Below are 24,950 nucleotides of genomic sequence, written 5' to 3'. Positions count from 1 at the left end.
TCCCTCTCCCAACCCTAGCTCTCTGTTCCCTCTCCCAATCCTAGCTCTCTGTTCCCTCTCCCAACCCTAGCTCTCTGTTCCCTCTCCCAACCCTAGCTCTCTGTTCCCTCTCCCAACCCTAGCTCTCTGTTCCCTCTCCCAACCCTAGCTCTCTGTTCCCTCTCCCAACCCTAGCTCTCTGTTCCCTCTCCCAACCCTAGCTCTCTGTTCCCTCTCCCAACCCTAGCTCTCTGTTCCCTCTCCCAACCCTAGCTCTCTGTTCCCTCTCCCAACCCTAGCTCTCTGTTCCCTCTCCCAACCCTAGCTCTCTGTTCCCTCTCCCAACCCTAGCTCTCTGTTCCCTCTCCCAACCCTAGCTCTCTGTTCCCTCTCCCAACCCTAGCTCTCTGTTCCCTCTCCCAACCCTAGCTCTCTGTTCCCTCTCCCAACCCTAGCTCTCTGTTCCCTCTCCCAACCCTAGCTCTCTGTTCCCTCTCCCAACCCTAGCTCTCTGTTCCCTCTCCCAACCCTAGCTCTCTGTTCCCTCTCCCAACCCTAGCTCTCTGTTCCCTCTCCCAACCCTAGCTCTCTGTTCCCTCTCCCAACCCTAGCTCTCTGTACCCTCTCCCAACCCTAGCTCTCTGTACCCTCTCCCAACCCTAGCTTGTTATGCCATATATAACTGTTTTCAACTTGAGGATTATGATTGAGAATAATATTTAGCATGTTAATTATGATCATAATGCGTGTGCGCTCTCAGGTACAGAGCATGCATGGTGACAGAGAACAGTGTGATCGTGAAGAAGCATTAAATGATCTAAAAACTGGGAAAGTCAAAGTTCTTATTGCCACCGATGTTGCTGCAAGAGGAATTGATGTTACTGATGTGACGTAAGTACTGTTTGGTAGTTAATGAACATGCACAGTTAATGTGTTGTTGTTTGTAACTTTGTTCATAAGTCTTGAAATTTTGTGTATTGTTGCTACATATTATTTGCTTAATTTATCAGAGGCTTATCATCCATCTAATGGACTTGATGGGGGCAGGGAGCTGGCAGTTTGTCTAAAGTCCCACCATTTTTCCTGATTTTTTTTTCCCACTGGATTTTCAATCTCGGTTGTCTTGGCATTTATAGCTTCAGGGATAGGCAGTACCATGGGGTTAAATTAATGTGTTAATCCTTGATTAAACATTGCCTTTATTAGTTAATAAATTTGTTAGGCTAATTTGTCTGGTTAGTGAGGCTAGTACTGTACCTCAATAGTACCACATTTGCACACTCTCCTTTCTCACCCCTTTCTCTACTATTGTGTTAACTTTAATTGAGGTTAATGTTGAGGTATTTTTAATTGAAGATCATAAAATACAAACAAAACCGGAATATATATTATTCCAGCCCATTTGCTTGTTACATCACAATGTGCTGAATTAACTTTACCGAACCTAACTGATGTCCCATGAATAGAAAATGAACTTTTGCAAGCTGCTATGATTTGTAGAGAATCATATTTTGTCAAAATGCAGTGTATTATTTGAGGGTAGGTATTACTTGTCTCATTCATATTTTTTAAATTCAACAGACACATTTTGAATTATGATTGTCCAAGAGATATGGAGGAGTATGTCCATCGTGTTGGTCGCACGGGCCGAGCTGGTCGCACTGGCTGTGCTTGTACATTAGTCACACGGGAGGACTGGAAGACCGCTGGCAAATTGATTGAAATCTTGGAGAAGTCAAATCAGGTAATTACACCAGCTTATTTAATATATTGTATATTTAAATACTGTACAGTACTTTAAACTTCTGTTTATATTTACTAAAGGCACATACATATTTATATAATTTTTTTTTTTTTTTTTTTTTGCAAAGTAATAAATTATTATTGTTGATTCATATTAATGATTTCTAGGAGGTCCACCCTGAATTATACCGCATGAAGGAACGTTGGGAGAAAGCCAGGACTGAAAAAAATCTTCGTGAAAATACAAGTCGGTATAGAAATAGGGGGCCTCAAGATTTATATTATTAAAGGGCCATTGAAGTAGTTTTATATATGCTGTACGTGCAATAATCATTGATATTTAGTTAACGTACAACTAATATTCTGGTATCTTTAATGTATGAAAAAATAACTTTAATTTGCAATACAGACTTATTTTGCTGGGCATAGTTTTACAGATATTCAACCAGTAGTACTGTTTTATTGGTGATTAATATCATCATATCTGAGGTAGATTGATATCATGAATTATATCAAAAGGGTATAAATTATAAAGGATATGTCTTTAGTAATAATTTGTTGGAAAGCTTAACCAATCAATATCTATTATTGAATGATTAAATCATATATATTTATAAATTAATAAATTATATGAATTGGCATTAGGATTTGAAAAGTGGTATATGTGGGATTTCAGTCATACAGGGCCTCGGCTTGCTACACATTCCTTCACACGCCTTTGTCTCGAATTTGGCTATCCATATTATTTTCACTCATTATGCTTGTATGTGATTTTTGGCACATTGTACATGTGGCATTTACACTGTTCTTTTTTTCTTGGTCATCTTACCAGTAATGGTTTCTCTCAAATGTTTTTAGCTAGTAATTTATTGTCATTTAAAAATGCTGTATGATATAATTTTAGTGGATATAGGGTATTTAGGAAAATTAAAAAAAATTGACTGGAAATTTAGTTGAGAACTGAGTAAAATCTGGACATCACAGGTCAGTGGAACATTTAGAAGTAGCTGCTGATATTCTGTTTTTGATGTTATTTGTCACCTATTAAAAATACTATTGACTTTAAAGTAGTATACCCATTATTTGTGTGATGGTATCCTTATGTCATTATTCTTGTCAGTTATACAAGGTTAGTTAATGATAAGTTTTAAAGACAAAGAGAACCAAAGTGTCATTAATTTTATTTAGTCTTGATATAAGTTTCTGGAAATGTAACTGCATGTATTTAGTGTCCTCCATAAGAGGGACACGTGCAAGACCACATCTTTGTTAAATGTAAAATCTTGGTTAATGGAACTTGTACTTATCTTTAAGTTAAATTACTTTTTTATAGGGAATTATTGTACACTAGAATACAGATATACATATATTTTTCTACTTGCTTTCCTAGTTATGCAATCAATTTAGTATTAAGTATAGTAAGCAAAATTGAAATGTAAAAGGCACATATTGTGTATTAATTTATTAAATGTATTGCTATTTAAATAAAAGAAATATCTGTAAAAGAAATTGAAAACTATGTGTTTCATGTATGTACTTACATATACTTCCCAGTTTGGTGCCTTCTTTTTGATACTGTAATTACTTACTTCATGTATATACTTTTAAGAGTACTGTACATTTTATTTCTGCTAACAATTTCGATATTCCGCAGTTTCTTACCGTCACTTGTGTAGAAGCAGAAAAATAAAGGGTCGACTCAAATTTTTCAAGGCAAGACATGGCTTTCCAAACACGGCTTACTCAAAATAGTTAGTTTATAATTTTTGAGAAGGTCCATATAAATTTTGATTAGAAGAAGAGATGGGGAGATATCTTGTTGGAAACATGTTAACAGAAAACTATTCTCCAACCCCCTTACCTTGTGTAGGTACTGGGGATCAACATCCCAGCGGCCTGATCTCCAACAAAGTCTCCCAGTTGGTCTGGTCAACCAGGCTGTTGGGTCGCAGCTGTTTGCAGATTCTTTGGAGGTGTTTATCGAGTTCTCTCTTGAACACTTGAGAGGCTGGCCAATTATGCTCCTTGCGTGTAGCTGGGGTGTGTTGAAAAGTCTTGGGCACTTGATGTTGATAGTTCTCCCTCAACATACCTATTGCACATCTGCTTTTCAATGGGGGTATTTTGCGCATCCTGCCATGCCTACTGGTCTCGTGTGATGTTGTTTGTGTTCTGATTTGGAATCGGTCTTGTCCCTCTCTCCTGGCAGGGTGACGAGGGCTAGTGGATCTAAAAAACCTGCATTATAGTTTAGGAACATCCATGCACCATATCTGCTACAAATGCAGTAGTTACAATTGGCTTTATCAAGCAAGTAACCCAAGGGTAATCAATTTCTATGATTACTAAAAACTAAGCTTATAAAAAAAGTGTTAAGAGTAGTCCTCCCAAGAATTGTATGCACAGATATCAAGCGAGGAAGGTGATGCTTTCAGTTAGTCTTCAACGGTTTCTTGAAGTCGGCAATAAAGACCGTGAGTAGAGCTAAGGTGCAGTGTGTGTTTTGGCGGCAGTGCTGTCATAAGTGCAAATACTGTAGATGAAAATGTCTGTGGTAAAATGACTACTTTCAGAAAAAGTCCAGGAATTTCAACATTTGATAAACATCACTAAGCCAATTTTGAAGAATTATTCCCAAAACAAAGCTGAATTGGTAGAAAATACTTACAGCAAATAGAAAATGGTGGATAATGTGGAATGAAGTCACAAATTCTCAAAAGCCAACTGATGCCAGAAATTATTGATTTAGTGACTGTGTACAAGGAGCCAGAAAGAATGGAGGAAATTTAGTCTTATAAGGTATATAGAGTTGGGTAACTGATTTTTGATACTTTGGAGCTTTGTACAGTGTCTATGAAGTTGAACACAAGGCACGAGGCAACTTTACTTACTTTTGTGTAAAGGGCATCTAAGAAAGCTTGCTGTAAACTTGACTGCACTTGGTTCATCACAATGGCAATTCAGCATCTGAGGGTGCCCTATCAGATCTGATCCCTATCTAAAATAACTACATCTATATCCACCACACCACCACAACAAATGTTCACGATCAACAATAGCTGTCAATCCAAGAGGATAAGAACTTCTCATATTGGTGAGTACTATTAGTTTTCCCTTTGATTTTCAGGATAATCTACTTTAAATAGTTTTTGGGCAATCTCATGAACTATTTATTACTCATTGTGTGGAGGCTCATTACAGAGCCTCCACACAGTTCTTTCTTGTGCAGCTTTTGCATTGTTCACATGCATACCACGTTTTGACAATGTTGAAAATTAGTTTATATATTTGCTTTCATAATCTATATACATGTCATATGAATGGCATATATCACTTCAACTTAAAACTAATTGATATTTTTTACTTACAAAGTACATATGGTTTATATACAAATTTGTGCACAGATATCTGCAATACCTGCAAACCAAGAAATCTAAATAAGACATGTTTTGTAAATTTATATTGACACTTTTGTCGGTAACATTACATAATATGAAGATTTGTGCTTCATTTGTAAAAACCAGTATAAAACCATTACTGTTCATACACTTAAGCATATTATACTGTACTCAGTATATACAGTAACAAAACAAAAATGTACATACACAGATAGTCAAAATTAATATTTACATTTTTTGGATAATTTGAGCAATTTTAGATAAATGTATTAAAAATATGCAAAAACAAACTTGCACTACAAATATTAAAACAATCTTTTGCTGATGATATTTAGGTTGTTAACAAGGAAGGAAATGAGCACTTTATTTTGTAATGCCTTCATGTTTTCTAATATTGTCATGGGGGCCTCGTAGCCTGGTGGATAGCGCGCAGGACTCGTAATTCTGTGGCGCGGGTTCGATTCCCGCACGAGGCAGAAACAAATGGGCAAAGTTTCTTTCACCCTGAATGCCCCTGTTACCTAGCAGTAAATAGGTACCTGGGTGTTAGTCAGCTGTCACGGGCTGCTTCCTGGGGGTGGAGGCCTGGTCAAGGACCGGGCCGCGGGGACACTAAAGCCCTGAAATCAACTCAAGATAACCTCAAGATGGGTGCCACATTCATTCCACAGGTGAGAAATGCCCAGGACTATCTGTTCACTGTCACTGAGTCATAGGCTATGCCATATCTACACCTGCCATCAGCAAAAGGGTTAAATGTATGCATTTGATGAACATTTCATTAGGTGAAATGTATTGAAAGATAGTTATAAATTGTCCATGCTATATTATCACAGATACACCCTAAACTCTGTAAATAATGAGATACAGTTTTAATGAGTCATTCTATATAACCAAACTAAACACAGCACAAGTTTAATGATAATACCAGCTTGAGATATCTGCAACATTTCCTGGGTAATGAGTATTGTTTAGTTCATGATCTTGCCAAGTGAGATTCTATATTGAGTATTGAAAATATTGCATTTTGTTAAATATCTGTACAGTGTACTTCTGAATTCAGATTTCCACACAATCGCCACCTTATTCAGTAGATGTGTTGCTCACTTTCCTATATCGTGATCACAAAATTTAATGTCCAGGACCATTAATGTCATCTTTTCAGGTCCAATGTGTGGGATTGTGTTCTTTTGAGCAGATGATACAACAGTTGGATTAAAATAAGTTAAAATTAATGATACAGTAATATTATAATGAACGTAGGTTGATGTAAATTACTGTATAAATATATACCCGGCATGAATGTGTGTGGGTGTGTGTGTGTATGTATGTGTGTATGTATCTATATATATGTATATATAGTATACACAATATAATATATTACAAATTGTGGTCAAATTATCTTAAGAATCCATTTTAAGTAAATTGCAGACAGTAATTTGTACTTTAAAAGTAAGCTTACAACATTGATAAAATGCTTTACAAATCCAAATTTACTGAGGATATAATGGGACACTTTCAGTCAGTGATCAGCTTGTTTGCATTTTAATCAATAATATTAAATATGGTTTTAATAGAGCCTACAATAAAATTAGATATATAAACTCCAGCATAATAAAATATATGTACAGTATATAAAATTTTCATTTTAGGCAAGACTAATAAGCTGTATTATAGAAAAGTAACTTTTAAAGTCCTGTGTGTGACTTGCTGTGCCAAATTTAATGCTAAATTCCGAGTTATATTTTTACCTAACCAGCACAACTCGATACAGCTTCTACAGTTGTTGTTTCCACCTCTTGATAAAACGATGTATTGCATGACAAACTTCCAAAGGTGCATCTGTCATCAGGTCATGGCCACCACCAGGAACCATTTCTAAAAAGGCTCTGGGAATTGTCTGAAAGTAAGTTACAACATATATAATGCATGTATTTAGTCCTTTTAATCTGAAATAATCTTTGATACTATGTATGAAAATGTAATTACAATAGCCGACTATACAATAAAACTGCAATGTGCTGTAAGCTATTTATAATAAACTTGTCCACCTTTACTGTACTGTACACCCATTTTATATACATGCATTGTTAAGGAATGCATTGGCAGTTCAGAATCTGCCAGTTCAGAATTGGCAGTTTTATTAATGTAATAGTTACTAGTACATAGTTCCTAGTACAGAGTATTATCAGGCCCATTTATGAACTTCAAAATTTTAATATAGAGTTCAGCTTCACATATCCTTTTCAGCCTCACATATCCCTTTTCACACTTGACAATAATGCATATGTGGTACTTATTTGTTTAAAATACTGTCCAGTTTCGTGAATAGATTTGTTTACAAATGTTCCTGAAAAATTTGCTTTTGTATCACATACTTTGAGCATAAACATTGCCCCATTGGTGAGTATAGCCTCCCTCATAGTTCATCCATGAAATATATCACAAAATGTGTGTGTGATATTTGTGAAATGCTATATCACAAACTCAATATATGGTTTAATAAAAGTAAATATCCAAGACCTGAGCAACTCAAAATATTCAGGGATTGTAGTGTAAATAGGGTTAATGAATACACCCTAATTTTCTTTACCAGGCTGTTACTGGTTAAGGAAAATAAAGGTGTGGTGGTGAAAGTAAGGGGATGGTTGATGAGAGAATGGTAGTGGAAGGGAAGAATGCTGCGAGTAGGATGATAGTTAAATGGAAGAGGTGGACATAGGAAAGGTATGGTGGTGGAATGGGAAATTTTAGAAGTTGGGTAGGGAGGTATGGGGTGATCAGTCATTCAGGGAAGAAGAACAGAGTAAAAGATAAAGTTGTGTGGATGTTGGAGAGAAAGGTGTGCATGGTAGTGGTATGGGAGTTACAGAATATTACGTATTACATTACAGAAGTTATGGAATATCATTACATATGAGACAAACATTGCCAACTGGATGTATGCTCTCCAAATAGTGTCAGCAGACCCCAAACATCAGTTCTCAGGTCCTGCCCTTTGAACAGCTGGTCGTCTAATGCAAAGGCTTTTGACCCATTAGATTTCTATCATGCCGGGGTTCAGTTCCTTGAGCATGTATCCTATCACTTGGTGCCTCTGTTCACCTAGTAGTAAATAGGCAATTGTCATCAGTTGCATCCTGTGAAGTTATTTGCTTAGGGATACCTTGATAAGCTTAACAAGCTTCCTATCTCAATAATTGCAAGACTTTAAAAAGTCTCTACAGCATATATTAGCCTTGACTACTGCTACTCGTAGTGAACTCCATTTAATCCCACTCTTGGACCAAATAATTTCCTTTAATTCCCTATGGCTCATTTATCTCGTTCTATTGTTGCACAAGCTAAAATTGCAATCCTTATTTATATTGACTTAAAATATTATATGTGATGATCATCCCTCTTTTACAGTATGTACTACAGTAAGATCCAACTCCCTCAATCTCTCCTCGTACATCAATCCTCTCTGTTATGGAACCAGCACATCTTTGAATTTCCTTGAGTTTTTTCTCTTCCCTTTTTAAATGGGGTTAATGCCTTAGTGTTAACCATACACTAGTAGTGGTTAGTACCCTGAATGCATTTTTGTCCATATTCTAAATGGCACCACATTACAACAGCTCATTTGGGGTTTTTACTTTGTTTCAACAACTTTGATTTTCAGTTCAAATTATTGAGCCTATTATTATGATATAAAACGCTGATGGTTTCTTTTTCTTTCCTCAAACCTGTTCTACAACACAGTATCACCAAGAGTTATAGTTAATGAAGTTCATAAAAGCCACCTACCTGACCTTCCAAGGGAAAGGTTGAAAAATACAACAGGATAGTTTTTAGAAATATATTAATGGAAAGAAAAAATGAATGAGCATGAATAGGCATTGTTGCACTAATGATATTTTCTAGCATTCTGATTATTACATAACCAAACAATATTTTTTTTTTTTTTTTTTTTTTTGAGATATATACAAGAGTTGTTACATTCTTGTACAGCCACTAGTACGCGTAGCGTTTCGGGCAAGTCCTTAATCCTATGGTCCCTGGAATACGATCCCCTGCCGCGAAGAATCGTTTTTTCATCCAAGTACACATTTTACTGTTGCGTTAAACAGAGGCTACAGTTAAGGAATTGCGCCCAGTAAATCCTCCCCGGCCAGGATACGAACCCATGACATAGCGCTCGCGGAACGCCAGGCGAGTGTCTTACCACTACACCACGGAGACTGCTTTTGTTTTAATATATCAATGCTATATTTAATATTGTTTTAATATATCAATGCTAGGCCATACCCGTAATGAAGGAGGAAATACTTACCCTCTCCATTTCACACATCTCCACCAGTGATACACGGTCATCCTTCATGCCATGCAGTAGGAGTGTGGGAACGGTGATGCGGCGGTGAAAGGCCACATCGCCCTCAGGCCAGTTTTGGCCCTTTGCCATGTACTCTAGAACATAACGTGGAGTTGGCGTGATGGCTAATCCAGCAAGGGTTCCAGCAGCAAAATGTTTTCCTCTTGGAGCATATAGAATCTCACGACTGAAAAACATTTGAAATCATAAATTTAAGAAAATATACTGTATTTAAATATATTTTATGTACAGTATTGTTTAATTATTAGTGAATTTTACATTAATCAAACAGCGTAAATGGAAAAAAAGCTAGGAATAATGCACTTTCTGATGACCACATTTTGTGGGTGGCTGCATTATAAAGTTCATTATTGGATAAGATGACATTGCGTATTAAACCAACTAAGTGCTATCTCAGAAAACATGGCTGCTGTTAAATTTACTCTAGAGTTAAGATTTCTCTGCTTCTGTTTGTTAACTTGTGCTAATGGCAATGGTTCTTTGCCTAAATATGAAATGTTAATTAAGTTGGGGTTTTAATATAACTTGTAATCCACTGGACATTAGTAAAATTGGTTCTGAGGTACATTTATATCGATGATATTTTAATATATACTGCAGTATATGAAAATATAATTGGGATCAGGCTTTGAAATCTTTTTATTACTGTATCTTTCAACTGTGAAACTTGGTTTGTGCTGCATAGTGGGCAATTCTTATACTGTATATACACCAGTACAATATTCCTGTCTCAGGCTTTATGCTTACATTCAGGACTTGCAATTATGCAACTGACCTTTCTTACCGATTCAGACTTTTTTTTTTTACATCTAAGCTCTGCAACTATGGTCTTAATACCATAAATGATGGATATTTATGTGAAATAGCTAGATCCTAGGTAGAATGAGAGTGGCAAGGCACCTTTCTACATTACAGCCATGTTTTCCCTTTTATTTTTGTAGTTATGCAACTGTCCTTGATCTTATATTAACTACAAGTCAAACAGGATTCATTAACGAGGCTTTGAGTGAATATTAAAAGCCCATTTCTGGGTAGATCATTCAGTTACCATAATTCCCTTCCTTGCAGCCCTATATTTCCTTAACATCAGTAAGTATGTGAGGTGATTGGCAAAGGGGGAACCTAACACTGTGCTGGTGCTGCTGTTGGGTGGTGGTCAGGGAGAGCAACGGGTCTTGGCAGTCACCTGTGATGCCAAGGAAGGGCTTTCAATTCTTATGAACTAACCTGTCAGTCATTCTGGGCTGTCATGAATATTTTTCAGTATAGTACTTTATTGCAACCTCTCGGGGATTATTAGAAATGTTTCCTTTGGAGTTGATTCTCTTGCCCCAAACACACACACAGCTGTCATTGCTAAACCTACCTGATTATTAGAAATGTTTCCTTTGGAGTTGATTCTCTTGCCCCAAACACACACACAGCTGTCATTGCTAAACCTAGCTGATGGGGTTGGTATCAGAGTAAATATGAACCATGTTGACCAGACCACACACTAGAAGTTGAAGGGACGACGACGTTTCGGTCCGTCCTGGACCATTCTCAAGTCGATTGAGAATGGACCAGGAATTGACCACACACTTCTAGTGTGTGGTCTGGTCAACATACTTCAGCCACGTTATTGTGACTCATCGCCTGCAAATATGAACCATACTTTATCCTTTCAAAAGAACTGCATAACTATTTGACTGCATAACAAGAACTGTTATGCAGTCAAATACGGTGGATGTAAAAACTGATATGTTTGCCTCTGATGCAGATTTTCTACGGTATCGTATATACAGTAGTACAAAACTGCTCGTGTAAACATAATGGCCAATGTATGGTTAACTGATGTTACTGCCTGTAAAATCTGTCATGTTCAACCTAGTTCTCAATCTAATCTTACAATGTAATAAATAACACTGCTGACTGACTGTATTAGTTATTAACTTATGAAATAAATGTTTGAAATCAATACACCTAACTACTGATGTCTATTGAGTTCAACTTTCATTAAATGTAAATAAGGAAATGGATATAGCTCACATTACAATGATTGTGTTTAATACAAATATAATGGTTTTTCATAATTTGTAATTTACCTCTAATTCAGAGTTATACTAGTATTAGAGAAAAGGAGAAGAAAGTAGCTTAGCCAACTTGATTATTTGCTTAAATACAAAAATAATTAAAATTAGCATAAATTAAAACAAAATGTAGTGTTCATTTATCTTTCATTAGACAATGATGAATGAAACTGGATAACACCTAGTTTATGTTAAACACAACTTCTCTCCTATTTTCCAAAATGGTGCCAAATTTGCTTAAGATTTAAAATGCCTATCTAAAAATGACCCACTACACCCACAGAATTCAGTGCTTTAAACAATTCACAATCAGATCAATGTTCCACTTGATTATTGCAACAGTATGTTGGTAAATATTTATTAACCTTACCTACAGCAGCCACAGGATAAAAATGGGCCCAGGAACGTGGCAAAGCGTGAGTGCAAAAATGATTTGCTTGGAGGGTTAGGGATGAGTGGGTTGGGCCCGCCACAGCTGGCCAGGATAACCAGACGTACCGACATTGCTCGTCCTCGTGCCAATGCTGCAGCCAGGGAACACCTGTCACATATATTTTTTTATATACACTACCAGTATTTATGGAGTTTATTAATTTAGTTTTCAACAAATTACATATTACAGTATATATTAGATTAACAGTTTGCTAACGGGTGGGTTGTGACCTTCTTTGGGGGTCTTTGAGTATTAGAAAATAAGGCTGGTCCCAATAAAAAGTGGGAACCACTGCTTTAGATGGTGATGTGATCTGGTGTGATTTATTTAAATGTGATGTAATATCTGTTTTGACACAATATATGCTGTTTTGAACCTATTTATTGAGATGAGGTGGACAGAGCTAGGTGCATAATAGCTCTTCCCCCCCCCACTCTCTTAACATTTACAGATCAAAAACAAACTCACTTTAATACTACTGTATTTGCCTGAAATCTCCACTACATACAGGATACCGAGGGTAATGGACAAAGGCAGCTTTTTGAGTGAAAATAGAAATAAGTCAAAGAATGTTGGGAAATGCTGTAATCATACCCTGTATGGGTGTGGGGCCTGACGGGTGAGTGGACAGTGCTCAAGATTTGTAGTCCTAAGGTTCCGGGTTCGATCCCTGGCAGAGGCGGAAACAAATGGGCAGTTTCTTTCACCCTGATGCCCCCTGTTCTCCTAGCAGTAAATTAGGTACCTGGGAGTTAGACAGCTGCTACGGGCTGCTTCCTGGGGAGGTGTAACAAAAAGGAGGACTGGTCGAGGACCGGGCCGTAGGGACGCTAAGCCCCGAAATCATCTCAAGATAACCTCAAGATGAGTTGTCAACAAATGGAAAGTACTGAAGGAGAGATGGAAGTTACCTAGAGTAGGTGTAAAACCCATAACCCATAAAGGCCAGACAAGGTAAGAAGCTAGTAGGGAGTAAGCAGATATTAATTTAATGACATAATTGCTGATAGATCAAGATGGTTGACAGAATGCTCACCCTATGACAACCAACAAATAATCCAGCAATAACCTCAGGCTTTAAACCTTTTGCATCATTGGCTATATTATTGAGGACACCTAAATTTCTACATATCCTGCATTTCATACTCCCTGCTCACAGATAGTATATTTAAGTAGCTAATGTAGTTTGTCTGAAGTAGGATCTTCAGACAAACTTGAAGATCCAAATTTTATGGATTCTATTTGGGTCATATGACCATTATGAGTGGGAAAACAAACTAATATTGCAATCAGTGTACAGAAGCATTTCATATCCTTGCTTCTACCTTGTTTTTGCTGAAACCTATTAACTGGCAACATAATTAACTTGTACATAAATATTATGATGTGAACATTTTAATGAGAAAATCAACTTACCCATAACCATGGCCAACAATAACACACTTGCGCCCTTGTGGCACAAATAAATCAAACACTAATGTTATGTGGTCAAGCATTTGTGAGAAGGTGTATTGGGAAGGATCCTTTGGGGCCGAACTAAGCCCATGACCCATCAGGTCTGGGGCTACAACCTGAGGGAAGTAAATATCAATCATAACAAAACTTGCAAAAACTACAGACCACGTGTATCGATATTTTAATGTTTTAATTCCTAATAAAACACCATTGCCATATACTGTAGTATATAGTAGTACAGTACTGTTCTATAAAACAAATATGCAATAAAATGTACTGTTCATTAAAACAAATATGCAATAAAACGAGTGCCCAGTATACATTTGATTGATTTACCCCCTTATAAGATAAAATAATGTGTGCCAAAATTGCATTTGTAATCCATGACAACCAAATTCGAATGGAAAACAAACATGCCAAATTGTTCAAAATGCAATCTTGAATGCTTTATTCGGGTAACTACGATGTTTGTGCAAAATGTATTCATGTGCCTTGCTACATTATCCTTAAAAATATTAATTGTGATATTCTATTAAATAAATGTGAGGATAAGGTTGGGTTTCAAGCTGTTCCTTAAAATAATTTAACAAATAACATAAAATAATAAAATAACTATAATACCTTTACAACATATTGGTATTATAACAAGTGCCATATTATGACATTGCTAGTCTTATCACCTGCAATTTTGTAAACTGTACAAGATCTGTTATTATTAGTTTAAATAGTTATTTTAGTCTTACCTCATAACCACAGCTAACAAAATACCAGAGTTGCTGCCGCCAGTGGTCACTACTGCCGCCCATGCCATGAAGAAATAGCAGGAGTGGCTTTTGCTGAAACAAATTAATGATATAGATAAGAATCATTCTGTAATTAACTATGAACAGCAAGAATTACCATTATTTACTTTATAATTGACAGTGCTATTCTGTTTTTATCATATCCAATGATACAGATTTAAATAAAACTTTGGGATTAAGAATGGACAGAAGTGATGGAGAAACAGGTGATTTTTAAGCATGATAAACAATATTAAGCTTTTGGGGAGTATCAATCACAGTAAAAGAAGTAATTATCAAAAAAAAGAAAGTCGAGGAAACTGCGAGATTTAAAAGGGCTTCAAGAGCTACAGCTTTTATTGGCCCAACCTAGATTTTCCCAAAAGAAGTAAGCTCAGAACAAAGTCAAGCAGAAAAGAGCTCAAGGAGAGTGCAGCACAACCAGCCAAGCAAAAGCAATGCATAAAGTTCACCGCAATCAAAGCTAAAGACATGGTACAAACCTGTACAAAGAGCTGTCAAACCCCCCCCCAACCTCACTGTTTTAAACATGGAAAGTACAGTAGTAGTAGTACAGCATATCCAACACAGATTAATTACAGGAAAATAAAAATCACTCACTTTCACTTTGCATTCTGCATTGTTCTGACAGAATTCGGTATCTTCATTGGGGTTCGACTTCTGCCACCAAAATACTAGTTGTCGAGCCTCTTGCATGTGGTCATATGGAGGGTAGTCTTCATCTATGTCATCAACTGGTGGGCGCTGCAAGCTAGCCGAGGTAGTATCAGTGGAGGGAACATAAGGGGAGAGTGAAGGGCTGGCTGTAGATGGTGTGGCGGGGCAGCTGGATGATGGAGTGTCACTCGCATCAGATATGTAGGCTTCAGCACCTGAGGATAAATTTTTATTATTTTAACAGTATATGAAGAGTTTCCTATATCATTATCATTCTTTTTATCTTATTTTACTAGAGATAAATATGATGAGTCTAGAAAGATTTTTTTACATATAACAAGATACCTGGTTGATAGGGTTCTGGGAGTACTTCTACTCCCCAAGCCTGGCCCGAGGCCAGGCTTGACTTGTGAGAGTTTGGTCCACCAGGCTGTTGCTTGGAGCGGCCTGCAGGCCCACATATCCACTATAGCCCGGTTGGTCCGGCACTCCTTGGAGGAAACAATCTAGTTTCCTCTTGAAGATGTCCACGGTTGTTCCGGCAATATTTCTTATGCTCGCTGGGAGGGTGTTGAACAACCGCGGACCTCTGATGTCTATACAGTGTTCTCTGATTGTGCCTATGGCACCCCTGCTCTTCACTGGTTCTATTCTGCATTTTCTTCCATATCTACGTCACATCCATGTACGGCACATTAATTCCCAATTATTTCACTAAATAAACTATATATGATAATAGTGTATCTATTAATTATAATATCTAAACCACTAGAGCTCAATGTCCTTTACCTAAATATCTACTATGCCTACTACTATGTCCACTGTGCCCCTGTCAGTTCTTTACATAATAAATCTATACATATCTCATCATCCACTACACATATTGGAGGAATATTATACCTTTCAAGACATTACTTATGTTTAAGATTCAGCCAGAAAAAAATTATGAACAATGGAGGAACCTTTGATAAGCCACTGGCTTTCTGTCCCCATCGGAGCCACTAGAAGGAAGGAATTATCAGGACAAAGCACCAAGCCATTACGACTATATAGCACTGGGAAGGAGTCAGGATTAGGATTTGGGATGGAACGGGGGAGGGGTGGGGGGGAGAAGGAATGGTGCCCAACCACTTGCACAGTCGGGATTATTAGTTTTGCTGGTTAGTGTTGTAGAGTAAATCTTGGCCAGTTCATGAGTTAGACCAAGACATTATTTTCATATTCATACTTCTTGTTGATAGCACTGAGTATGCCTTTTGTTAACTATGAATTATTGTCTTCTGGTTGAGATTTACTTGGTGAGTAGTGGGCAGTGAATTTTATAGATTTAAGCTTTGATGTAAAAGATGTTGGTACCTGTATTGAATGAAGTCTTTGTTGTTACTGAAATCTGAATGCCGGTTTGTTTTGAAAGTTTTTATGAAGTCATTTGGTGATTTCAGTGTGGTCTGTAAATAAATTTGCTGTCACCCAGCAGCATTTTATTGATATTAATTTTAGGGAAGGTAGGACAATTGTCAAAAGAAGGCACCAAGCCAAGAAGGCTATGTACCACCGTCAAAAGTGCGGGATATTCAAGAGGCGCTAATTATCACTAAGGATGCCAGTACGAGAACAAGAGCGCATAAGGCGAACTACATCAAAGGCATCCGATTCACCAAGGATATTATCGAGGGACAGGTAACTGCGAGGGACAATCAGGAAGCAAGATGCACTCACATTCTGGAAGTCAGGACTTTCAACAAGGATATGCACAGAAGGTAGGACAGTTGTTGGTTGTTAGCAGAGTTAGCCACACCTGAGACATCAGATACATTATCTACTTTAGCTATGTACCCGATTCTCCATTGTCACGGATAGTAATCATGTTAGGCTTATCCAGGTCCCAGTCCAGCTACTAGTCTTCCCCAGGATGCAAACCACAACAGTTGCCTAACTCTAAGGTATCCACTTACTGTTAGGTGAAGAGAGGCATAAGGTGAAATGAAATGTGGCAAAACATCTCCGTCCTGTGTGGAAAATGAACCCAGAACCTTTCTGTTTTCTGAGTACAACAGCTCATCTATTGTGTCGTTTTTTTTAGCAAATTGTTTAAAATTAAGTTAATGACTGTATATACAGTAATCATTAAACTAATTTAGAGAAGATTTTAAATGTGTTGTCTGTTCTGAATGTGGTAAAAGATGCATTTTATGATTTTTCAGCATTAATACAAAATAGCCCATCCTGTATATAACAAAATTTGTATTTATGTTCGTAGGTGCACCACTGCATTTCTATACTAGACAAATATGACTTTACAATCACATTATCAGTCTTGTTTTATATGTTTTGATATCGGTCTTAGCCCAGGAACTGGAATGTTAGGTTATTCAGTATCATATTACACAATCTGCAAATTATTTTACATCAAGGTTAACAATTATCGGATACTACTTGAGAAATTGAGACAAAGGACCTAGGAAAGGAAAGGAAAGGAAAGGAAAGGGGTGAAGGAATGGTGCCCAATCATCCCACCTTACCCTCGGTGTCAATCATATTATTTCCAATACAGTACAATATTATTATTATTATTTTTCATAATAAACAGTAACACAATACTCACCTCCCTGTGAGAGTTCTTGAGTTTTTGCTTGAGGAACTTCGAGTGACAGTGCTACATCTTGACCTTGGGGTACATGACCTATGGAGATAGCATGAATACTTGCAATGTTCATTTGGATATTGTACTTCCCAATGTCAATATCACTACCAGCTGATCCTCTTCTACTGACATGAGCAGGAGAATTAATTTCCATATCAGATGCTTTGGTACTCATCACTTCATTTAAGTTGGTGAAATCTGAACTTTCTTCGTGTCCATCAAAACCGAGATTAACTACTCCATCCTTAGCATCATAATGGTAATTTACACAAAGTTCTTTCGGAGTTAAAGGAGCAGAGGATGTTGAAGGTTTATATTCACACATCTGAGTCATTGATGGCCCTCCAACTTCATACCTGGGTACAACATCAGGAAGCAGCATTGGAGGGCCTATCAACTCTCCTGAAAATGTATCGTCTTCGGGTGTGGAAGGAAGAGCACAAGCCCCCTCTACAAGAAGCTTTGATGCATCAGAGTAATGCATCTGTGCAACATCCTTATCATGGTTGATGATAATACCTCCTTTATAAGTCAAAGACATTTTAGAGAGTTTTAGTGTTGGAAGCGAATGACTTTCGTGTAAAGCAATCCGTGAGGATTCCTGTTTGCTAGACTCTCCTCTTAGGGATCCGCTGTTACTCGAGTCTAAGTGGGAATCCCCAAAGCTACTATTATGTGCCTCTACAGTGGGGCGTGAATGTCTTGACTCATTTCTAAGACTGTTTTGTTGAGAACCATTCTTAGAATTACTGCCACCAAAATCTCCCTTGCCTAAGTCAAAGCGGAGAAAATCTGGTCTGAGAGAATTGGAAGCTTGTCTGTGTATAGCCATTAGGGAGCTGCTGAGTGAAAATTTGGAGCTAACTGAACGAGACTGAGGCTTTGGGCTCCCAGTATTGGACTTTGGGCTGTGGTTTCTTCCTGACAATTTTGGGCTACATGGACATGATCTAGACTGTCTTGGGCTAAGAAGTGGTGGAGCTAATCGCATACTAGCATCATGGGAACTGGTGCTGTCATTAACATTCATGCTTACACCATCAACAACATCTTGAGTAACAGCTTCTTCAGCAAATAATGTGAAACTAGTCCGTAATTCGTTGTCCAGTACACGATAAGCTCGGGCCAACTGTTCATCACTAGCACTGTACCTGTAAAGAAAAAATTATTATTATATAAAAAAATATTATTAATAAAAATTGATTACATATATATATAATAGTAAACACATAAAAGAAATGCTGATCTATTAAATGTGGTGCGCACGCACGAACATGCATACACACACAAACGGGTACACATGTGCACACCCACACATACAGACACACAATTAATTGCCATGAATTCCAAGTTTACATTCTATTTGCCATACCGCACATTGTAAGATCTGTCAAAATAAATTAAAAATAATTGATAAAATATTTCACAATAAATGCAACATACACCATGAACAAGAGCCTCACTATCAACCCTTTGCAGGTGACTGATGTACTAGTCTTCTATATGGAAGCACTATTACAAGATATATAATGTAATAGTACAACCTAACCATTCCCCCACACCACAATTCATAACCATATTTTAGAAATAACCACCAAATACAACAAAAGTAGAGTATATTATATTCCTGCTGCTATCCTTTATGTGAAGAACACAACAAAACAATCAAATGAATGTCAGTATTTTATGGTGAAATATTTATTGCATACAGGATGTCAGAGAGTTGTTTTTGTATGGTAATAAATACTTTTGTATACAATCAAAAGACAAAACATTATTTTGTGCATTATTTCTTAAGTTGGAAAGTGATACATATGCTCCCCTCCCAATGTTCTTTGTGTGTTCCTCTGGAACACACTCGAGAAGTATTTGAGAAGTATTATAGCTCCTTAACCATCTTGTTTATCTAGTCGAGGCCTTTAAAATATCCATGCCTAGTGAAATTTCCAGGATCCCTCAGACCCATGGTAAATTAACAATAGATCAATTATTGTAACTTGAGAGAAGCATAACAAAAATCCAGTTTCTTGAAATGACATGGTCAATAAAAAAATAGAAGCATCCATCTAACCTGGAGAGAGCTTCCTCACTGGTAGCTGGCTTTATACACTCATCATCTGAGCTAACCGCTGCTACCTCCTCTGTCTTAGGGCTTCTTGACTCAAGCTTAACAGATGGTACATGGGCGAGTACATTTTCGCCATCAAAACAAGGCACCTCCTGCAGTTCGTCACGGTGACCCACTGGTCCCACAATCTATATTGTAAAGTAACATTATAAGATGTTGGATGAATACGTTGTATATTATTATTATTACAGTGAAATCTTGATTCAACGAACCTCGATTTGGCAAATCTCTGGTTTGAACACGCACATTTTCCATGTCAAATTTACTCACCTGATTTGATAAAGAAGAGTTCACTGAAGCAGGGGATATGTGGATTTGCTTGGGATGTTGGGACCGAGTTCATAGGTGAAGGAAACATTATAAGAAATAGTTGAGCCTTGGGAAAGCCACTGAGTATATTTAAAACTAAATTCCATGTTTTTCCCTAGTTGCACAAATTTTCGTTCAGTAAGATAACAATCCTTTGAAAATGAGATATCGAGGCTTGGGCATGGGGGAATAAGCTAAATGTGGTAAAGTCTTTTACAGACAGGATCTCTTGGTTGTTGCCCTTCATATGATTGGTTGAAATTATAATTTTGCTTAGTGAAATCAGCCCAGTGTGGGGGAAAATATTAGCTATGAATGGTATCTTTATTAATATGGCTCCAATCACAGTTTTGATTATTTTTGTCAGCCAGTCCTTATAAACAAAGGTCAAAGTCCATTCCATGTACAATACCCGCCAAACCCTTGTCGGGTATGTACATACCATGTAGAGTCACTTCAATCAGCCTGTCCTCCAAACAAAGACCCAAAGTCCATTCTATACACTCTTCAAACCCCCTGTTTATGAATGAAAAATGGTTTGCACATGACTCAACTGATGAAACGCTTCTCGAACAAGTGCTTCGCTGACGACTTTTGTTCGAACCACAATGCTGTAAATGCTTCACCTACAAACTACAAATACAAATAATCGGCAACAGAATATAAACACCTAACATAACCAATGCCTAAATATGCACAGTATACTAATATATAACAATGTTAATTTATATTTCGAGAAAATTCCTGTTTTGAATGAACAGCATAATAAAATTTACAAATGCGTCATTTGGGTCAACTGCTGGATGGAATGGACTTAGTCTGAGGACAGGTTGGTTTTTGTAGATGGACATTACAAGAAATAGTTGGAACCTTGGGAAACATACCGAGGAAATTTAAAACCAAATTTTATGGTTTGTTTTTATTCTGAGTAGGCAAGGTATGTTTACCTTGGTTGAACCATGTTGTTCACTCAGATATGACCCTGCTACCTTTTGAAAGTGAGTTTTGAGGCTGGGAATGTGAGAAATACTGTACACTAGATGTGGTTAATTTTTTTTGCATGCATGTTCATTTGGTAATCTATTATATTATAGGTTGAAATGAAAATTTTGATAAGTGAAATCAGCCCATAGGGTATGGGAAATGCATCCTGGAAGCATCTTCGGTTGCAATGAATCCCTCACTGCAGTGAATTAGGGTTGGTCCCAAATAGTTCGTTGAATCAGGATGTACTATATATAATATTTTGTAGATTATTATTATAATTTTTGTAGATTATTATAATATTTTGTTAGAAGCATCAGAGGCTAGATTACATCTTATGGTAGACTGAATCTGGCTCATGTACCAGATACAGTCCCTCCCATTTCTAAGATATAGAAGCAAGCAAAGAAACAAACACGATTAATTAAGATATGATATCTTTGCTTGCTAACCTTCTTGTTACAGACAGAGCAACGGAACTTCCTCTTTGACTTCCTCAAGCTCCGCCTTGATCTTCTGAAGTTGACAGTGTTTTGGTTGGAGTCTGCCGTGATGTAAGGACCTTGCCAGTGGTTGAACCAGTAGTCTTCTAATGAGGCCAAGGATATCTGTTGAGTTAATGAATGCCAAAACAAATTTAAGTCATCTGATACAGTCCTTTCATTAATCCTCTAACTTGAAATCTCTTAAGTTGCCACCGGGAGGAATATAAAAGAAAGAACAACTGCAAGGAGAAGATTGGGAGGGACATAGGTACTTACCTATTAGTGTACATGGGGGAGTGAGGTCTAGCTCTTTACAAGTATGAACCAAGATCAGCAAAGGAGGAAATAAGGAACACCAGAGAAACCATCCTGTGCCCAAAATGAGAAAACCAAGTCCCAAGCATCTGGAAATCAAACAGTAGAGGGATCTTTTTTTCATGGCAGGCATCATTTGTGGACATGTTAAAAAAAATAATAATAATAGTCAGGTGCCAGGACATCAGTCCAGGAAGTGCCTGTAGGCAGCCACTAGATTGAAAGAAGAAAACAACACCTGTCAGATATGGGAAAGATAAAAGAATCAAACCTAAAAGAATGGTTTTAAGGAACCAGAAGGAGCCAATAAAGATGAATGGATAGTGATGAACAGAACTGAAGTGATAGATATTGATACCGTAGTAGCAAATGACGGGGGAGCAATAAATAAAGTTTTTCAGGAATGGAATAATATATCGAAGGTTTTCAAGCAAGACTGACACACGATGGAAAGAAATCCGTTGGTAAAGGACGAGGTTGCAAATAAAACTACAAAAGAAACAATCTTAGGAAAGAAACGCAAATTTCAAAATGTACCGAGCATGACTAAGGCTGTAGGACAAAGACAGGATATCCCCGGATACAGAGAAGAGATGTATAAAGTTGTGTGCTGGCCACGTATTATGATATATAAGTAATTTTAAACACAAGAACTACTAAAAAGTTGGAAGACTGCCTTTTTTAAATTGACACTACCAATATAAAAAAGTTAGACACGAGACATTAAATTCCAGGCCAGTATTCCTTACATGCATATCATACATGTAAGGAATACAGCACCCACCCACTTGGACTGGACAGTAGAGCAACTGTCTCATAACATGCAGGTCGGCGTTCAATCCCCGACCATCCAAGAGGTTGGGCACCATTCCCCCCCCCCCACCTGTCCCATCCCAAATCCTTATCCTGAGGCCCTTATCCAAATCCAAATTGGAGGCCCTTTCAACTGCCATTTTAGTTGAAAACTACAATTATGGTAGGACTGGAGAGCAACTACAAACTTTTAGCCCAACCTGGACTTGAAATTCAAGGGCATCACAGATGATCACAGGGTTTGTTCTAGACCTTATCCAAAACAGATCATGAAGCCCAAACATTTTCAGGAATGTCCTGTGCTGACTTGCATACTGTGTAGTTAGCTACGACAATGCTTGGCAGTCACACCAATGTAATGTTGTACTTAGAAAGGTTTTTGAGGTCTATGTAAATGCTTTATATGTTTACATTCAGGGCTGACACCAGTCAGCAGCAAGGATAGTTTGAGCTTCCAGATGCTCCGACACAGATGTTGACTTTCGTTTACTGTGCCAGATCCTAACCAGGAGTTGGTAAGATTTTATCTTAGCATGCAACTAAATGTACTGCTCAGAAATGTAATTTTCATATGCACTAAAAATCAGATTTTCATATTCATAATAGAAGAGAATATGAGCTTACCTCATCTTCAGCTGGTAGTTTTATAATATTGTCCCCCTGGTCAGGTGTTGACAAACGTGTCATTACTGCCTCAGCTACAGAGGGGTTTGCTGGGTGAAGGTGCATCACCCGCAGTTTCAGCCCAGGCCCGCCCACTTCCACCCAAACACGGCCATCAGAGTCTTGGCTTAAGTCCCCAGTTGCTACACCTACAGTGTTATGTCTCCTGCAAGAAAATAATCATTTAGGTCCAAAGAAACATGTTGGAAAACAAATTGCTGTAAACAAACATGAAATTAGAAATTATCTAATGATATAAAATAAAATAAATGTAAAAACTATTAATGCAAAAAACTGGAGAATAAATTGTCTAAGTTTGTCTACAAATATTTATCAGGTGTCTGGTTGGCTATACAGTACATGTACTGGTATAGCCATTTCATCCCCTATCAATTGTGTGTCATTTTCTCTCTGTACACAGAATCATAGTGTACAGAAGTCTTGGCTGATACAATATATGGGAAAAAAGGCTAACTAGTTCCTACATACAAAAATGGTAGATAGTATATTTACGTAAAGGCTGGAGTTAAGTCATAAGAATAGGCCTGGGCATCATGGACGAGCTACAATATTTGTGGTTCAAATGTGACCAGTTTTGAGAGTTGTTATACTAGCGCAGCCGGGTCTAGGGCCAGACTTGATTGGTTCTTTAACATTAACAAGGGACCACGTACACTTTCCTGAGACCTGCAGACACTACACTATTAAGACCTATTGTACTATGGAAGTTAATACTTGAAGGTACTGTTGTCCTCTATTAATGAGTCTGGAATATCTAGTGTTTGAAAATTTGCCTGTACCCAGTAATCCATGCTGTTATATTTGGTCAAAGGCAACTGTAATTCAATACAACAATACAGCTGATCGTGGTTGTATACAGTAATTGAGTCCATATAGCAAAAAAATTTAACAACAGATTAGTAGCAGAATGAAGTTTCCTTAATTAATATTTGCAGCCACACAGTTACAGATGGTGTAAAAAAAATTATTTGTTGATTGGTTACCTCTTTCTGTCCTCCTATGCCCAAAACATTACACACTAATCACTCTTATCTCTTCTTCTTCCCTCACCCAACCACTTGGGCTGGACAGTATAGCGATGGTATCGCTTCCTGCAGGTCAGTGTTCAATCCCCAACCGTCCAAGTGGTTGGGCACCACTCCTTTCCCTCGTCCCATTCCATATCCTTATCCCTTCCCAGTGCTATATGGTCGTAATGGCTTGGCGCTTTCCTTTGATAGTTCCCTTCCCTTCTTTCCTCAATCTCAATCAATCCGTTCTCTTACACTCCTTTTTTCTTTCCTTTTCAGCTCCTCCATTCTAGACCACCTTCATTTTATCTCTTCCTACTTCACTCTCTTTTCCCTCCTTTATTCTATATGATAAAAAAAAACCAACATGCTAGAGGAAGAAATAAGAACTAACTTACTTTGGAAGGATGCCCGATATACAGTCTTGCACCATGAGACAGTTCTCGGCCATCTCATCCCTCAGACTGAGGATAAGCAAGTGCAGGCGATCCATGTTTCTGATGGTTGTCTTCAGGTCATCATATGATCTACAAAATCATTAACCTTAACTGATTTCTCAATGAACAGTTTCATTGATTAGAATGAAACGAAAAAGATATGAAGAGTGATGATAAAAAAACCTGTATAATACAGCAAGTAAAAAGACATGTTATAATATAAACAAAA

General features: G+C 37.5%; 2 protein-coding genes across 5 annotated transcripts in view; one reads left to right on the top strand and one right to left on the bottom strand.

The window, feature by feature from the left end:
* Positions 1-3,238, top strand: part of LOC138355561 (probable ATP-dependent RNA helicase DDX43) — a 24,367-nt gene extending 21,129 nt beyond the window's left edge. For both annotated transcript variants that reach the window (XM_069310818.1, XM_069310819.1), the window contains exons 11-13: positions 740-870; positions 1,561-1,723; positions 1,891-3,238. In XM_069310818.1, the coding sequence (XP_069166919.1) occupies positions 740-870; positions 1,561-1,723; positions 1,891-2,010 (414 nt within the window). In that variant the 3' untranslated portion in view covers positions 2,011-3,238. The remainder of the gene's footprint in view (positions 1-739; positions 871-1,560; positions 1,724-1,890) is intronic.
* The window catches only part of LOC123748302 (uncharacterized), a 24,993-nt gene continuing 2,930 nt past the window's right edge, over positions 2,888-24,950 (bottom strand). For all 3 annotated transcript variants that reach the window (XM_069310817.1, XM_069310816.1, XM_069310815.1), the window contains exons 2-12: positions 24,683-24,811; positions 23,215-23,419; positions 21,430-21,585; positions 19,628-19,812; positions 17,518-18,707; positions 14,856-15,127; positions 14,196-14,288; positions 13,414-13,568; positions 11,935-12,105; positions 9,436-9,661; positions 2,888-7,020 (exon numbers count right to left, since the gene is read on the bottom strand). In XM_069310817.1, coding sequence (XP_069166918.1) covers positions 6,898-7,020; positions 9,436-9,661; positions 11,935-12,105; positions 13,414-13,568; positions 14,196-14,288; positions 14,856-15,127; positions 17,518-18,707; positions 19,628-19,812; positions 21,430-21,585; positions 23,215-23,419; positions 24,683-24,777 — 2,871 coding nt within the window. In that variant the 5' untranslated portion in view covers positions 24,778-24,811 and the 3' untranslated portion in view covers positions 2,888-6,897. The remainder of the gene's footprint in view (positions 7,021-9,435; positions 9,662-11,934; positions 12,106-13,413; positions 13,569-14,195; positions 14,289-14,855; positions 15,128-17,517; positions 18,708-19,627; positions 19,813-21,429; positions 21,586-23,214; positions 23,420-24,682; positions 24,812-24,950) is intronic.

Source organism: Procambarus clarkii, chromosome 68, assembly GCF_040958095.1.
Source record: "Procambarus clarkii isolate CNS0578487 chromosome 68, FALCON_Pclarkii_2.0, whole genome shotgun sequence".
Classification (NCBI taxonomy): domain Eukaryota; kingdom Metazoa; phylum Arthropoda; class Malacostraca; order Decapoda; family Cambaridae; genus Procambarus; species Procambarus clarkii.
Note: the sequence above shows the minus strand (reverse complement) of the source record. Positions and strands in the feature narration are given on the sequence as shown.